At 46.6% G+C, this 15765-nt stretch overlaps 1 protein-coding gene across 1 annotated transcript in view; it reads left to right on the forward strand.

The window, feature by feature from the left end:
- Nucleotides 1–15765, forward strand: part of RAD52 (RAD52 homolog, DNA repair protein) — a 257504-nt gene that overhangs the window by 141935 nt on the left and 99804 nt on the right. The window contains 1 exon segment of the mRNA XM_073621619.1: nt 5044–5267. Coding sequence (XP_073477720.1) covers nt 5044–5267 — 224 coding nt within the window.

The raw sequence follows: 15765 nt of genomic DNA on the forward strand, positions 1-15765 counted from the left end.
TGAATGGCGTAGGGGTCCCCCCCAAAATCTATACCAGACCCTTATCCGAGCACGCAACCTGGCAGGCCGCAGGAAAAGAGTGGGGGACGAGAGAGCACTCCCCCCCTCCTGAACCAGGCCACATGCCTTTAACATGGGGAGGGTGCTTTGGGGTAGCCATTTCACAAAAAGTGTCAAAATGTTAAAAACGACAAGACACAGCTTGGGGACAAGTCCTTTATTTTGTAACGCAGTTTTTTTTTCCTTTTTTTTTTTTTTTTTTTTTTTTTTTTTTTCCTCCTCCTCCCAGTTTTTTCTTTAATTTTTACAATTTACCTGCTCCTGCAGTCAAATTTGGCAGAGTTCCTCCGATTTTTTTTTTCCGAAATCTGCCGACTCCTGACGATTATTGCCGATTATTACCGATGATGAATTTATGAAGAAAGATTATTTTGATTTGTAAAATGTTATAGCAGAAATGAAGAAAAACTTTATTTAAAAAAAAAAAAACAGTCTTTTTTTGATTTTATTTAGCAAAAATTAAAAAAAGCAGCGGTGATTAAATTACCACCAAAAGAAAGCTCTTTCTCCAAAAGATGATAAAAATTTGATTTGGGTACAGTGTAACATGAATGAGTAATTGTCATTCAAAATGTGACAGCAAGAAAATATGAAACTTGGCTTGGGCAGGAAGGGGGTGAAAGTGTCTGGTATTGAAGTTGTTAACCGATTCAGCCTCGGAAGATTTTTACCCCCTTCCTGACCAGAGCGTTTTTTGCGATTCGGCACTGCGTCGCTTTAACTGACAATTGTGCGACGTGTCTCCCAAACAAAATTTACATCCTTTTTTTCCCACAAAGAGAGCTTTCTTTTGGTGGTATTTGATTGCCTCTGCGATTTTTATTTTTTGCGCTATAAACAAAATAAGAGAGACAATTTTGAAAAAAACGCATTATTTTTTACATTTTGCTATAATAAATATCCCCCAAAAATATATAAAAAAAAATGTTTTCCTCAGTTTAGGCCGATCGTATTCTTCTACATATTTTTGGTAAAAAAAAAAAATCGCAATAAGCATTTATTGATTGGTTTGCGCAAAAGTTATAGCGTTTACAAAATAGGGGATATTTTTATGGCATTTTTCTTAATAATTTTTTTTTTTTTTACTAGTAATGGCGGCGATCAGCGATTTTTATTGTGACTGCGACATTATGGCGGACATGTTGGACATTTTTGACACATTTTTTGGGACCATTGTCATTTATACAGCAACCAGTGCTATAAAAATGCACTGATTCCTGTGTAAATGACACTGGCAGTGAAGGGGTTAACCACTAGGGGGCGGGGTTAAGTATGTCCCAGCGGAGTGATTACTAACTGTAGGGGGGATGGGCTAGCAGTGTCACTACACTGATCACTGCTCCCGATTACAGGGAGCTGTGATCAGTGACACTTGTCACTAGGCATAACGGGGAGATGCTGTTTACATCAGCATCTTCCCGTTCGTCCTTTCCGTGAGGCGATCGCGGGTATTCCCGCGGCGATCGAGTCCGCGGGACCCGCGACTCGACTTACGGAGCTCCCGTCCGCCGGCGCGCACGCACTGGTATGGCGGGAAATTCAAATGGACGTACCCTGTAAGTCCATTTGCCCAGCTGTGCCATTCTGCCGACGTACATCGGCGCGCGCCGGTCAGGAAGGGGGTTAACTTTGCCTTTTGGAACATGTTATATGTGTATTTAGGGTGTAACATAGCGCTATAATGCAAATTCCCTGCAACCGCTGTCCGTTTTTCAGGGATCTGTGAATAAATGATCCACAAGTCCCATCTACCACTAAGATGAGCTTGTAGTTCTCAGTGGAAAAAGAGTGTGGTAATCCACCATACTTATATGTATACGTACGTACGTAATCTGTTGTCCGTGCGTTGCTGTTTCTGCTAATGAGAAGTCAATCGATCAATCAACATCTTATGAACATGACTGACGTTTTATTAAAATTTCAGTTCGATCAGTGCTGATCTGTGAAATCTGGTGGTGGGCAGGCGGGGGAGTCTCCCTGTTGGCAGAATACAATGACACAGGGGGGAGGATTCCTGCATCCACACCGAATGTTTGGATGACAGAATTGGTTCATGTTTTTGTGAACCATGTATGAGCGGCTTTAGGCTCCATGCACGACTGGGCTTAAAAAACGCCAGTTCCTTTGGCAGAAAAAAATGCTCATATAGAGTGTTTTTTGTACATAGTTAAAGTGGATGTAAACCCAATGTCATCCTTTCTAAACTACTGCCATGGGGGTTATCTATGGATATACATGCCTCCTGCATGTATCTTTACCTGTCAAATGTCTCCCCTCTGTCTGTTATTAGACCCGAAAAACTGCATATTCTGTGGGTGGGTCTGTTGTCTGGAGCTCGGTGGGTGGAGTCGTGATTGCAGTAGACCTCCCGCCCACCTCTACACTCCTTGTCAATATGCATTTTCTCCTGTTTATTTCTAACATTGAACTTCTGCTATGATCTCTAACATCCAGTGAAAAGACAGGAAAGTAACCACATGACTTCAGCATGCCAAATCATGCTGAGGTGTGGAACAGCCAATCCTTGCAGAGCTGCTGAAGAAAGGAGTGGGGGAGGGAATTAAAAAATAATGCCTGTGTCTTAGGCTTTCACTCACAGCAAGGCGGAGTATTTGACAACGTTTTTCTCAGTTTGTCAAGATTTTTCTCATTGAACAATAAAAAAGGATTGCTCAGAGATGGATTAACTCTGTGTGGCAAGACTGGGCTCAAAATGATAGCAAATCTTATACTCTACAGTATGATATAAAAAAAAAAGAATTTTGGGTTTACATCCACTTTAAGGTGAGTTTTGTGTTTTTTTTTTTTCTGCCAGAAAGCTCCAATCAGAAACGCAGAAGTTTTTTTTTTCCTGCCTCTAAACGCTGAGCTCAAAATAAGCCTGTAATCATCCTAATGTGCATGGACACATAGGATAACATTGAGCTGTTTCTACATGAAAAACATAAAACTCCTGTAGAAGCAGCGCTTTTTAAACCCCTGTGTGCATGGAGCCTAATGCCCTGTACACACGAGCAGAATGTCCGACGGAAGTTTTTTATTGTCTATTCCAATTGTGTGTGCCTCATCGGACTTCTTTATTCGAAAATTCTGATGGACCTATAAATGTAATATGTTCTAAATATTTCTGACGGAACCAATTTCTATCGGGAAAACCAATCGTCTGTATGCTGTTCCGAAGGACCAAAAATGACACATGCTGTGAAGCAAGTACGAGACGGAAGCTATTGGCTACTGGCTATTGAACTTCCTTTTTCTAGTCCCGTCGTAAGTGTTGTATGTCACCGCGTTCTGGATGGTCAGACTTTGGGTTGACCATGTGTAGGCAAGAACGCTTGAATGGAATTCCATCGGAGTTCCGTCGGAGAAACCTTTGCAGTTTATTCCGACGGCAAAACCGGTCGTGTGTACACAGCATAAGCCTTTCATGCAGCTACCTTGACTTTTCAAGTGCAATTTTCCAGATGGCCAGTAGATGGCAGAATAATATAAGACGTTTAAAGCGGGATTCCGGCCGGGGAAAAAAAATGTAAAGTCAGCAGCTACAAACACTGTAGCTGCTGACTTTAAATAAGCACACTTACCTGTCCTGGGTGCCCACGATGTCAGCCGCCCGAGGACGACCCGTCTCTTGGGTCCCGGCACCGCCATCCTAACTAAGGGAAACAGGCAGTGGAGCCTTACGGCTTCACTGCCCGTTTCCTACTGCGCATGCGCGAGTCACGCAGCGCTTTGTGAATGGGACACGATGTGTTGTGGGACACACACAGTTCCCATAACACACCGCGCCCCATTCCGGAGAAGACTGAAGATCACCGCGGCGTAGGAAGAGGCAGATTAGGAAGACTGCCTATCAACAGCCATTTCATGTAAGTTAAAAAAAAATTTTTTTTTTTTTTTTTCCATTTTTTTTTTAGGTTTTTTTTTTTTTATGCAATTTTTTTTTCAGGGTGGACCTCCACTTTAATATGAGGCAGAACACCTACTAGCATATTCCGGGCTTGGCCAAAATTATTCTTTTGTATTGCTGATGGTATGCACAGGGACTTCCACACCAGTTATTATTATACAGGATTTATTTAGCGCCAACAGTTTACGCAGAGCTTTACAATATATACCAGTTCATCATTAAAGTGGATCTTTCCATCTATTAAATCTTTTGCCCTTGTTGATTTAACTTTGGATAGTACATTTTTTTTCTGCCAGTAAATACCTTCTACAGCCCACTTCCTGTTTCTTGTCTGGTAATAAGCCTAGGCTTGTGACATCATGCACAGCTCTCTCTCTCACTCTTGTTAGAATTAGCCAGGAAGGGAGGGGAGATATGTCATAAGAGGGCCAATGAGAGCTGCAGAGATAGAGGCGTGCCTCTGTGTAAATCCAGGAAGTGAAAAGGCAGCAGCTTCATCTGCCCACAGTTAGATTGGCTGCAGCCAGACTTAGTGGAGAGAGATTTCTGCAGCATATTTGGCAAGTACAGAATTACAGTATATATAAAATAATATGCAAAGTGGCTGGAGGGAAGCTTCAGAATGGCAAAGATGTTTTTATTACAAATTATGTGAGCAGAGTGCAGCTCCTCTTTAAAGAGAACTTATGAGGAAAGAAATTTGAGCTCTTTCCTTAATAACCTTTTTAATATCCTTGCTTTGGGGCTGTCATCTTCATACTGTATTTGCTACCTAGCGGGTCACTAACCTATTGTAGAACAGGTTAGCAGGACAGGATTTCAGATTTCCATTTCAGTGACTGATTAAACCAGGATAAGAATAACGGCTCCAGAACATGCATTTTTTTTATTACAAGTCAGCAGCAACAGCTCCTATAATTCTATATCCACAGGTTGCTTTTAATCTGAATCTTTATTGATTTCAGCTGCAGTGAGTTTTTTTTGTTTTTAGCTCAATCTGTGCAATAAAAATGAAAGTTAGTCCTGTTAAGCTCTTTATACGCTTTACTAACAAACAAGTCAATGCTTTTCAGCCTCTTCCGGATCTTGATGGGGCACAAACAAAGCGGCAGGACTTTGATGCTTCCCTGGAAAAGGCTCGATATAACAGTCTGCTACAGCAACAGAAAGACATAGACCAAAATCGTCCAGAAATGGCTGAGCTGCAGCTGACATCATCATGTGAACAGTCTCCTCCCAAATTGCACCAAGAGGACAGTAAAAAGACTAACCCAAGACCCAACGTCTGTGGCTCTAGGTATGTGACTCCATCCTCTACTGTTTTTTACATGATTTGCATGGAAGAGTTGCATGGTTGCCATAATAACATCGGACCGCTCTGGATTTACATGTTCCAACATATTGTAATATGTATATTTCCCCACTCATCTTCCAGGTCAGCAAACTGAGGGATGATTGGTTCCTTCTTCAGGTCACCCGACCAGGATTCTTTTGGGTTATGTTGCAGCGGTGGCTTATGTCAACTATCGGGAGGGACCGGTTTTCTTGCAAACATAGCTGGCTGATTCTGCCTTGGATTAAAACTTCTTTTTCCTGCTCTGTCTGCCGTGTTTATTCCAGGCTTGGGAAATTGGCTGGCAGTTTTTACTCAGTTGACAGCGTTCAGATTTAGGATTCTCTGAAAGAGTAGAGTGGTGGTCCAAGAAAAATGTGTACATGGGCTGCCTACATCCCTAATTAAACCTGTAGAGCCATGTATATATGGCTCTATATGTATATAGGACTTTAAGAGGCAATGACCATGAAATAAAAGTACAACATAACTTTATTTTACATCATTAAAAAAGATTTAAAAAATCAAAAGCAAAACCGACCAGTAGTAACATTACATGCTTGGATAACATGCAAACGTTCATTACATTCTTGGATAACATGCAAACGTTCACCCACAGATAGCTCCATAGTAGGAAAGAATAACAATGATATATCATGCAAACAGATTACTCAATGGAGCAAACATAAACATCTAATGCATTTTGAGAATGCTTATTTCTCTTTTCGTTCATTGACGGACACAGCTCCATTAATCTTGACCATAGGGTTATTACGCCACCTTAAGGAGAGGACTAGGCAGAACATGTATTACATGTGAAAAATAGAACTGTACAGCTCCTCCCAGGGGGCGGTCCCTCTGGCAATAACCCCTCAGCCTGCTTCCTGCAGCTCAGTTTTTTTCTGCCTAGTAAAGGAGAAGGACCTAAGCTCCCTGTCGGGACCATCGGTCCTGGGGATTTTTCTTCTGGATTTTTGCCTTTTGCGTAGGATTTTAAGATCCTGTGATCTTCTATCAACAGCCGGCTGGGTGACAGGCTGGATAATATAGATCCTTGTAGTCTCCCCAGCCTGGCCATCGAGCGTGTGCAGGCCCTAGATATGCGCTGGGTCGGCCATGACATGCCCCTCAGGCTCTAGGAGCGGCCGGTGAGCGCAATGCTCCGGGGCACACATATGACCGGACTTTGGATGTCTTTGTCACAGTGTGCCGTGGCCCGCAGCCACCCCGTACTGCTCGGGTGTGGGTCTGTGGTGGGATGCCTCCAGCTTGTCCGGATGGTAAGTACAACTCTTCCTTTCTTCTCTCCCTGTCCCTGCTTGCTGATGCTGCATGACTGGGCTGTAGTGCGGTGTGTGTACCTGAGCCAGGGGTCCTCCGGGGGGCTCTGATCCTTGATTGGGGGCTGCACTGGCTGTCTGTGTCCCTGTACCGTCATCTGTCTCTCTGGATGTCTGTGGGCTCTGCATGTGCTGCCGCCATAGCGCTGACCGCCGCCATTATTTGTGCATTTTCTGTGTACAGCAGTGATCGTTGGCCATTTTCTGTTAGCCTCTGTGAGAAGCATGGTCGGCAGCCATTTTCTCAGAGTTTGGTGGCCATTTTCCCTGTGTTTTCTGTACAGGGCACCCAGCGGCCATTTTCTTGTAGCCTCTGCGCGGTTTTTCCCCACAGCGCTGGTTCCTCTGCCTCAGAACAGCGCGGTTTTTGTTCCTGGACACTTGTGAGCTGACACAGGATACAGCCATCAGCAGCACGGTGCAGCACTAGGTCAGGGTGGTGAGTCCTGCGGTGGGGGCCCCTCAGTCTGTAGCAGCTAGGAGGGTGGGATTGAGCACCTTGTCCTAAGTCCCCAAGGGTGGCAGAAAGAGTGGGTCAGCATGACGTCAGAAGCGGGCGTTTCTTCCCCAGACCTCCCTGCAATTGCAACTGGCTCGCCTGCAAGTAGTGCAGTGCCTTTGGACGCTTTGTCGGCGGTCCTTGAAACGTTCGTTCCCAGGGTGGAGGCGGCGTGCGGGCGCAAGGGGGGTAAGAAATGGCCCCTGCCCCCCCGCCCTCTGATTCAGACTCGGGCCCCGCAGTGACTGGCGGCCCCTGTTCTGATGTGTCAGAGGACGCTGACCAGTACCTATCGGACAGTGAGGATGATTCCGGGTCCGCGCAGGAAAAAGCGCTAGTTGGAGCACTTATCACCTCTGTGCGTGATACCCTGAAAATGCAGGATGCGGCAGGATCCTCTGCAGAGGTGGCGGTCCCTTTTGGGTCCCGTAAGCCAGCCCATACACCTAAGGTGTTTCCGTATCTGACTTACTTTGATAAGTTCATATACAAGGAATGGGGGAGCCCGCAACGGACCTTTTCGGTCCCAAAAAGAATGGCGGTGCGTTACCCCTTTGAGGAGAGCCTTCTTATAAAATGGTCGGCTTCCCCAGTCGTGGACCCCCCAGTATCCAGGTTAAACAAAGTAACCACGATCCCGGTAGAAGGGACTCCTGCATTTAAGGACCCTACCGACAGGAGGGCCGAGGCAGTGGCCCGGTCTAACTTTACGGTATTGGGATCAGCGCTACGACCGGTACTGGCCACGGCATTAGTGTCGCAGACTCTTACTGAATGGGCAAAACTATTGCACTGTGAATTGGAGAAGCAGCAGTCTCCTCCAATCTGCGTGGAACTAGCAGACCAGTTGGTGCACAGCCTTAATTATGTCTGTGATGTGGCCCTGGATACACTTCCCTTGCTCTCCAGAGCATCAGTATCAGCAGTGGTACTGCACCGCCTTATCTGGCTGAAATGCTGGTCTGCGGACCAGGCATCTACAAAAGCCCTGACGGATTTGCCCTTCCTTGGTGAGCGGCTATTTGGAGCCTCGCTGGATGACATTATTAAGAATATCACAGGTGGGAAGAGTACGTTGCTCCCACAGACCAGGAAGGGTAAGGAGCCATGCCGCAGGCAAGGGCCCTCCTTTTCCGCTCAAAAGAGGCTTTTTCGTCCGCCCGGGACCTCAGGTAAACACTCCCAGTCCGACAGGGCAACTGCTGAGGGACAGAAGCGTCCCTGGCCTCGCAAGACCGCGAGCAAGAGTGCTACCGCATGAAGGTTGGCCCCCACCGAACACACGGGTGGGGGGTCGCCTTCGGGAGTTTGCAGTTCGGTGGGCCTCTCGGCTGTCCGACCAATGGGTCTGCAAACTCATTTCATCGGGCTACAAGATAGAGTTTCTCTCTTGGCCACCAAACAGATTTTTTCCCTCCAGCATACCCTTACTCCCAGCTCGCCGGGAGGCCCTGTTTGGGGCAGTAAGGGACCTGCTCAGCCATGGGGTGATGGTGTTCTATTCCAATCTGTTTCTAGTCCCCAAAAAGGAAGGGGTACGTCCAATCCTGGATCTGAAAGCCCTCAATTGCTTTGTGAAAGTACAGAGGTTCAGAATGGAATCAGTTCACTCCGTAGTCGCTGCACTCCATCAGGGGGGACTCCCTGGCGTCTCTGGATATCCAGGACGCGTACCTGCACATACCCATATGCCTCAGGCATCAGAGGTTTCTGCGATTTGCAGTAGGGGAAGACCACTACCAGTTTGTGGCTCTCCCCTTTGATCTGGCTTCAGCACCCCGAGTCTTTACCAAGGTATTGGCCCCAATTTTGGCATTGTTGCGACAACATGAGATCACAATCGTGGGTTACCTAGACGATCTCCTTCTGAGCGCAGCTTCCGCCTCAGAATTAAGGGAGGATGTGGCGATCACCATACACACTCTACAAGAGTTTGGGTGGGTGTTGAACCTCAAGAAGTCGGTACTAGTGCCGACTCAACGTCTGGAGTACCTAGACTTATTGCTGGACTCCGTAGAAGCGAGAGTGTTTCTCCCTTCGGACAAACTGCAGACTCTCAGGACTGCGGTGAAGCTGTTGAGGAACCGCAGGTGGTCGTCGCTGCGTTTCTGCATGCGAGTTCTGGGCCTTATGGTTGCTGCCTTCAAGGCGGTTCCGTACGCCCAATTTCACACCTGAGTCTTGCAGAAGGAGATATTGTCCAAATGGGACAAAACTCTGTTATCCCTGGATCGGCAGATTCAGGTGAGCCAGTTAGTCAGGGACTCTCTTCTCTGGTGGCTGAGATCTCTGGCCCTTCGGTCCGGGAAATTGTTCCTACCTCTTTATTGGACGGTGATCACAACGTATGCCAGCCTGACCGGCTAGGGTGAAGTATTGGGAGTGCAATCGACCCAGGGCCTTTGGTCGAGGGAGGAATCCCAGTTAACGATCAATGTGCTTGAGCTTTGAGCGATCAGGCTATGCCTCTCCACATGGTCGATGAGACTACAAGGACGTCCGATCAGAATTCAGTCAGACAACGCCACGGCGGTGGCATATGTCAACCATCAAGGAGGAACAAGAAGCTCAGCTGCAGCACGGGAGGTCGCTCACATCCTTCGGTGGGCAGAGCGACACGTACTGGCCCTGTCGGCCATATACATCCCGGGAGAAGAAAACTGGCAGGCGGACTATCTAATTCATCAGATGCAGGACCCAGGAGAATGGGCTCTGCATCTGGAGGTGTTCAGGCTTCTTTGCCTGCGGTGGGGCACACCAGATGTGGACCTTCTAGCCTCTCAGCTCAAGTGAAAGGTGTGGAGGTTCATGTCCAGAACAAGAGATCCTTGGGCGGACGCGTCAGATGCGTTGGTGGCTCCATGGGAGCAGTACCCGCTGATTTACGCCTTCCCTCCGCTCAAACTGTTACCCCGTCTGCTCCGCAGAGTGGAGGTCGAGGGGATTCCAGTAATACTGATTGCCCCAGATTGGCCTTGGCGTCCTTGGTTCGCCGACCTGGTGGCGGATGCTCTTTGGTGGTTGCGATGCGGGAGGACCTCCTATCGCAAGGTCCGATACTCCATCCTGCTTTACCGTAGCTGGTTTTAACGGTATGGCTGTTGAAAGCCAGGTGCTAAGGGACTGAGGTCTGTCGGACTCGGTAATTTCCACTATGCTGAGGGCACGAAAATCTTCTTCCCGGAAGATATACATATCATACGTGGAAGGCTTATATCTCCATGTGTGAGGAGATGGGGTGGCACCCACGCACCTGCTCCGTGGCCAGGATCCTGCTGTTCTTACGGCGAGGAGTGGACCAAAAGTTAGCCTTGAGCACCGTTAAGGGACAGATATCAGCCTTGGCTGTTTTTTTCCAACGACCCCTGGCGTCTCACTCATTGGTGAGCCTTTTTGTGCAAGGGGTTCGGCATGTAGTCCCTCCGGTATGTCCACCCCTACCTCCGTGGGATCTGAACCTGGTGCTATCGGCGCTTCAGAAAACGCAGTTTGAAAACATCAGGGAAATTCCTTTGTTGACTCTTTCTCAGAAGGTCTTTTTAGTGGCTATTACATCTGCCAGGAGGGTTTCTGAGCTGGCGGCCTTGTCTTGCAAGTCGCCCTATCTGGTTATTTACAGGGATAAGGTGGTGTTGCGTCCGCAACCTTCCTTTCTGCCAAAGGTGGTTTCGGCCTTCCACCTCAATGAAGACATTGTGTTACCATCTCTGTGTCCTAAGCCGACACATCCTAAGGAGGTGGCCCTCCATTCCCTGGACGTGGTCCGGGCTCTAAGGGTATATCTGTCTGCCACGGCTCCCTTCCGGAAGTCAGATTCTCTGTTCGTTTCGGTGGCTGGTCCAAAAAAAGGGCTGGCGGTCTCGTCGACCACCATTTCCAGGTGGATCAGACAGATCGTGGTCCAGGCTTACGCCTTGAAGGGGCAGGTGCCCCCCTTTCCTGTCACGGCCCATTCCACCAGGGCAATTGGGACCTCTTGGGCTTTCCTACATCAAGCGTCATTCTCCTAGGTGTGTAAGGCGGCGACTTGGTCGTCCGTTCACACTTTTACAAAGTTCTATAAAGTTGATGTAAACGCATCTTCGGATGCCTGCTTTGGCTGCAAAGTTTTGCAGGCGGCCATGCAATTGTTGCAATTCACACCCTTTCCTTTTGTTAGAGAAAGTTACATTATAATTGTCAATGCACTCTGATGCATATGCTTACCTCAAGTTCTGCTGCGGTTGGTTCAGGTGGTGACTCCTCCGTTGGGGAGCACCTCTGGTTGTGGGTGAAGTTATGTTTGCTGTTCCCACCCCTCGTTATGACACTGCTTAGGGACGTCCCTACGGTCAAGATTAATGGAGCTGTGTCCATCAATGAACGAAAGAGAAAATAGGATTTTTGTACTCGCCGTAAAATCCTTTTCTCTGAAGTTCATTGACAGACACAGCACCCACCCCTCCTATAGTTTACGTTATACTGCTTGTTGACGTACTGAGCTGCAGGAAGCAGGCTGAGGGGTTATTGCCAGAGGGACCGCTCCCTGGGCGGAGCTGTACAGTTCTGTTGTTTTTCACATGTAATACATGTTCTGCCTAGTCCTCTCCTGAAGGTGGCGTAATAACCCTACGGTCAAGATTAATGGAGCTGTGTTCGTCCCTAGGAAACACTTAACCCCTTGATCGCCCCCTAGTGTTAACCCCTTCCCTGCCGGTGGCATTTATACAGTAATCAGTGGCTATTTTTAACACTGATTGCTGTATGAATGTCATTGGTCCCAAAAAAATGTCCGATCTGTCCGCCGCAATGTCACAGTCCCGCTAAAAATCGCTGATCACTGCCATTACTAGAAAAAAAAAAAATAATAATAATAAAGATTAGGGATGCACCGCAGAAGAGAGAAGAGAGCTGCCATCTGGTTGATTAGAGCGCAAGGCTACACTGGGGACACACAGGCAAGGCTGCACTGGGGACACACAGACAAGGCTGCGCTGGGGACACACAGGCAGGGCTGCGCTGGGGACACACAGGCAGGGCTGCGCTGGGGACACACAGGCAGGGCTGCGCTGGGGACACACAGGCAGGGCTGCGCTGGGGACACACAGGCAAGGCTGCGCTGGGGACACACAGGCAGGGCTGCACTGGGGACACACAGGCAGGGCTGCACTGGGGACACACAGGCAGGGCTGCACTGGGGACACACAGGCAGGGCTGCACTGGGGACACACAGGCAGGGCTGCACTGGGGACACAGGCTGGCTGCATCTGACGGGCACTGGTAAGGCTGCATTGATCTCTTATATCATGTCTGCAGTCTCTGACCATCTCCTGTTGTATGTCCCCAGTTTCTGACCATCTCCTGTACCATGTCTGCAGTCTCTGACCATCTCCTGTACCATGTCTGCAGTCTCTGACCATCTCCTGTACCATGTCTGCAGTCTCTGACCATCTCCTGTACCATGTCTGCAGTCTGACCATCTCCTGTACCATGTCTGCAGTCTGTCCATCTCCTGTATCATGTCTGCAGTCTCTGACCATCTCCTGTACTATGTCTGCAGACTTTGACCATCTCCTGTTGTATGGCTGCAGTCTTTGACCATCTCCTGTTGTATGGCTGCAGTCTTTGACCATCTCCTGTTGTATGGCTGCAGTCTATGATCATCTCTTGTATCATGTCTGCAGTCTCTGACCATCTCCTGTACCATGTCCCCAGTCTGACCATCTCCTGTACCATGTCCGCAGTCTCTGACCATCTCCTGTACCATGTCCCCAGTCTCTGACCATCACCTGTATAAAAATATTTTTTAAAAACAGTCATTTTCGGTTTTTGGCCTAGTGTATTTTCCATTTTCAGTATCGGTTTCGGCACCAAAAAAACCCATTCGGTGCACCCCTAATAAAAATGCCATAACTCTATCCCCTATTTTGTAGATGCTAGAACTTTTGTGCAAACCAATCAATATACGCTTATTGCGATTTTTTTTTTTTTTTTTTTTTTTTTTTTTTTTACTTTACACCAATAATATGTAGAAGAATACATATCGGCCTAATCTAATAAATATTTTACTTTTTTTGGATATTTATTACAGCATAAAGTAAAAAATATATATTTTTTTTTTTTTTCAAAATTGTCGGTCTTTTTTTGTTTATAGAGCAAAAAGAAAACCCTGCAGAGGTGATCAAATACCACCAAAAGAAAGCTCTATTTGTGGGAAATTAATATGCTAGTTAATTGCCTAAAAAAAAAAAAAAGCGCCCAACCCCAGTGATCTTTGAAGGCTGCTGGAACACGCAGGTGCCCTGCCCCCCAATGAATAGAAAGCATAAGGAAGCCACTACCAAACTCGGGAGCCCTGCAAGCAGGAGCCACAAAAAAGTGCTCAGGGCTTCAATATCCCTACTTGTCAGTTTGAGAAAGGCAGACAAGTTAGAACTCAGTCTAGGGTAGGGGAAAACATCTGATTTGTTTTCTTAGGGGAGTGTAGAGGGGCAAATTGAGTAAATTGCGTAGGCCTGTCCACATTTCTGAGGAAAGCATACAAATCAATTAGATCTATGGTATATAATCAGAATATAACCATTCAGCAAAGTTCTCCTTCAAAGTTCTCCTCCGAAAAGGACATAAAATCTTACAGAGCCTTGGACTCTGCCTCAGTCAACTCTGTTTTCTGATGTGTTCTTTTTTGGCATGTAATCCCTTCTTAGGCAATAACTTCCAAGCAAAAAGATGTAAATCTTTGATGGTCTCAAATTTGTCCAAATAATTGTTTGGACAAAAGTTGAGGTCCCAGGACAACAAAGACATTTCATCCTGGGTCAATGTGTGTAAATACAAATAGACTATATTCTGCTATATTTGTGTCTGTTATCTTCATGTATGTGTCTATGCCTTTCCCCAGTCGGTGTTAATGTTTCTGAATGGGTGTTGCTTAAAGAGTCCCCTGCTTGGGTTTAAGGGTAGCCCCTAAACCTTTAACTGCAACCAGGTTGTGCGTGTCCTTAGAGTGATTAGAACCAACACCTGAAGAAAAGGAAAGAGAAATGATTTTGACAGGTACTAACTTCTGCTCCGACCACCTAGGCGATCGAAAGAGGAAGTTCTCCTTGCTCCCATTTTGTAGCTGCTGACTTTTTCACAGGGGACTGGGCATCAGATGGAATCTTTAATCTGCCTCTCAGCCTCGGTTCCCTTTTGTGTGCCTTTGTGGATACATATCTGGCCCATTTGTGGCCTTATATGCTACTCACAGCATGGTGAGATTCTTTTCGTGGTGACCTTAAGTCCAACGATGTTCGTTTATGCATAGGTTTAGCTGCGTAAGCATGTATTGCGTTTGTAAGTATACCAGGCTGTAATGTGCATGTGTTGTTTTTTCACACTGTTTTTTCGCACTGTTCTTTATGCTGTTTGTCAACATTAATTGTGACTACTCCACAGATTCAAGAGTCTCTGCACAACCTTGAGAAAGAGGGAAAATTAGCATCCTCCGGTGTTTGCTCCATAAAAGAATCTGTATGCTTGATACATCATTGCATCGTTATTATACATTCCTACTATGGGGCTATCTGTGCGTGAATGTTCAGATGTTAACCAAGCATGTATATGTTACTACCAGCCGGGTTTGTTTTTGTTTCAGATTTTTAAAATCTTTTTTAATAATGATGTAAAATAAAGTTTTTGTACTTTTATTTCATGGAGACTGCCTTTTAAAATCCCAGGACATTTAGGAGTATGGTCCCTTTACCCACAGGTGTTTTAGATAGGGATGCACCGAAATTTTGGCAGCTGAAACATATCGGCCGAAAATGGTGTTTTCGGCACATTTCCCGAATAGTAGCCATCCAGGAGGGACGGTACCCACTCTCCTATGCAGCCCTGTATGCTCCCGTCTCCCGAGTCCCAACTGCGTTTCAACCACGAGGAACGTGCTCTCATATCCAGCATCCATCCACAGAGAAAGTGCTCCCAACTCCAGCGTCTCAACCGCAGGGAACATGCTCACGAGTACAGCGTCTTAACCACGAGGAACGTGCATGCTGTCAACGCAGTTGTGCCTGTTCTGCACTTTTTCTAATATTTGGTTCTCCTTTCTTGCCTGTTTCACAGGCTAGAGATGGAGGGTGTTTCTCCTTACACTGAATTGACTGACGCAGATGAGTACTTGGACCTTGTCGGGCATTCAGCACATTCTTCATGAGCCCTTCCTCATTTACTGGTAAGCGTATTTCTCATGGTGTTAGGAAAAATAAATAAATCCCATCCCAAGAATTTCTCTGAGGGACAAATCCTGTCTTTCTCCAATCCTTGTCTAGGTCAGCACCTGGCTGTAATTAGTTTCAAGGGCCAAGGTCAGCCTTTGTGTTTTTTTTTTTTTTTTTTTTTTGTTTTTTTTAAGTTTGTTTTGCTCTTGTTTCTTCTTCTCTCTGACTGGCTATAACAGCACAGCTGTTAAAGCCCTGGTCCTAGAGTTAGGGGTCTATCAGTTTCCGTTTTCCTATCTATAAGCTTGGGAACAAGGTTTACTTTCTCACTCAGGTGTAGTTCTTATGAGACGGGCCAAGAAAATTCCACCCTAGGATATCTCCATGTGATGCAACATGGCTTTTCGCCAATCCAGTCTGGGACTAGTCTATCATCGCAC

Source organism: Aquarana catesbeiana, linkage group LG03, assembly GCF_042186555.1.
Source record: "Aquarana catesbeiana isolate 2022-GZ linkage group LG03, ASM4218655v1, whole genome shotgun sequence".
Classification (NCBI taxonomy): domain Eukaryota; kingdom Metazoa; phylum Chordata; class Amphibia; order Anura; family Ranidae; genus Aquarana; species Aquarana catesbeiana.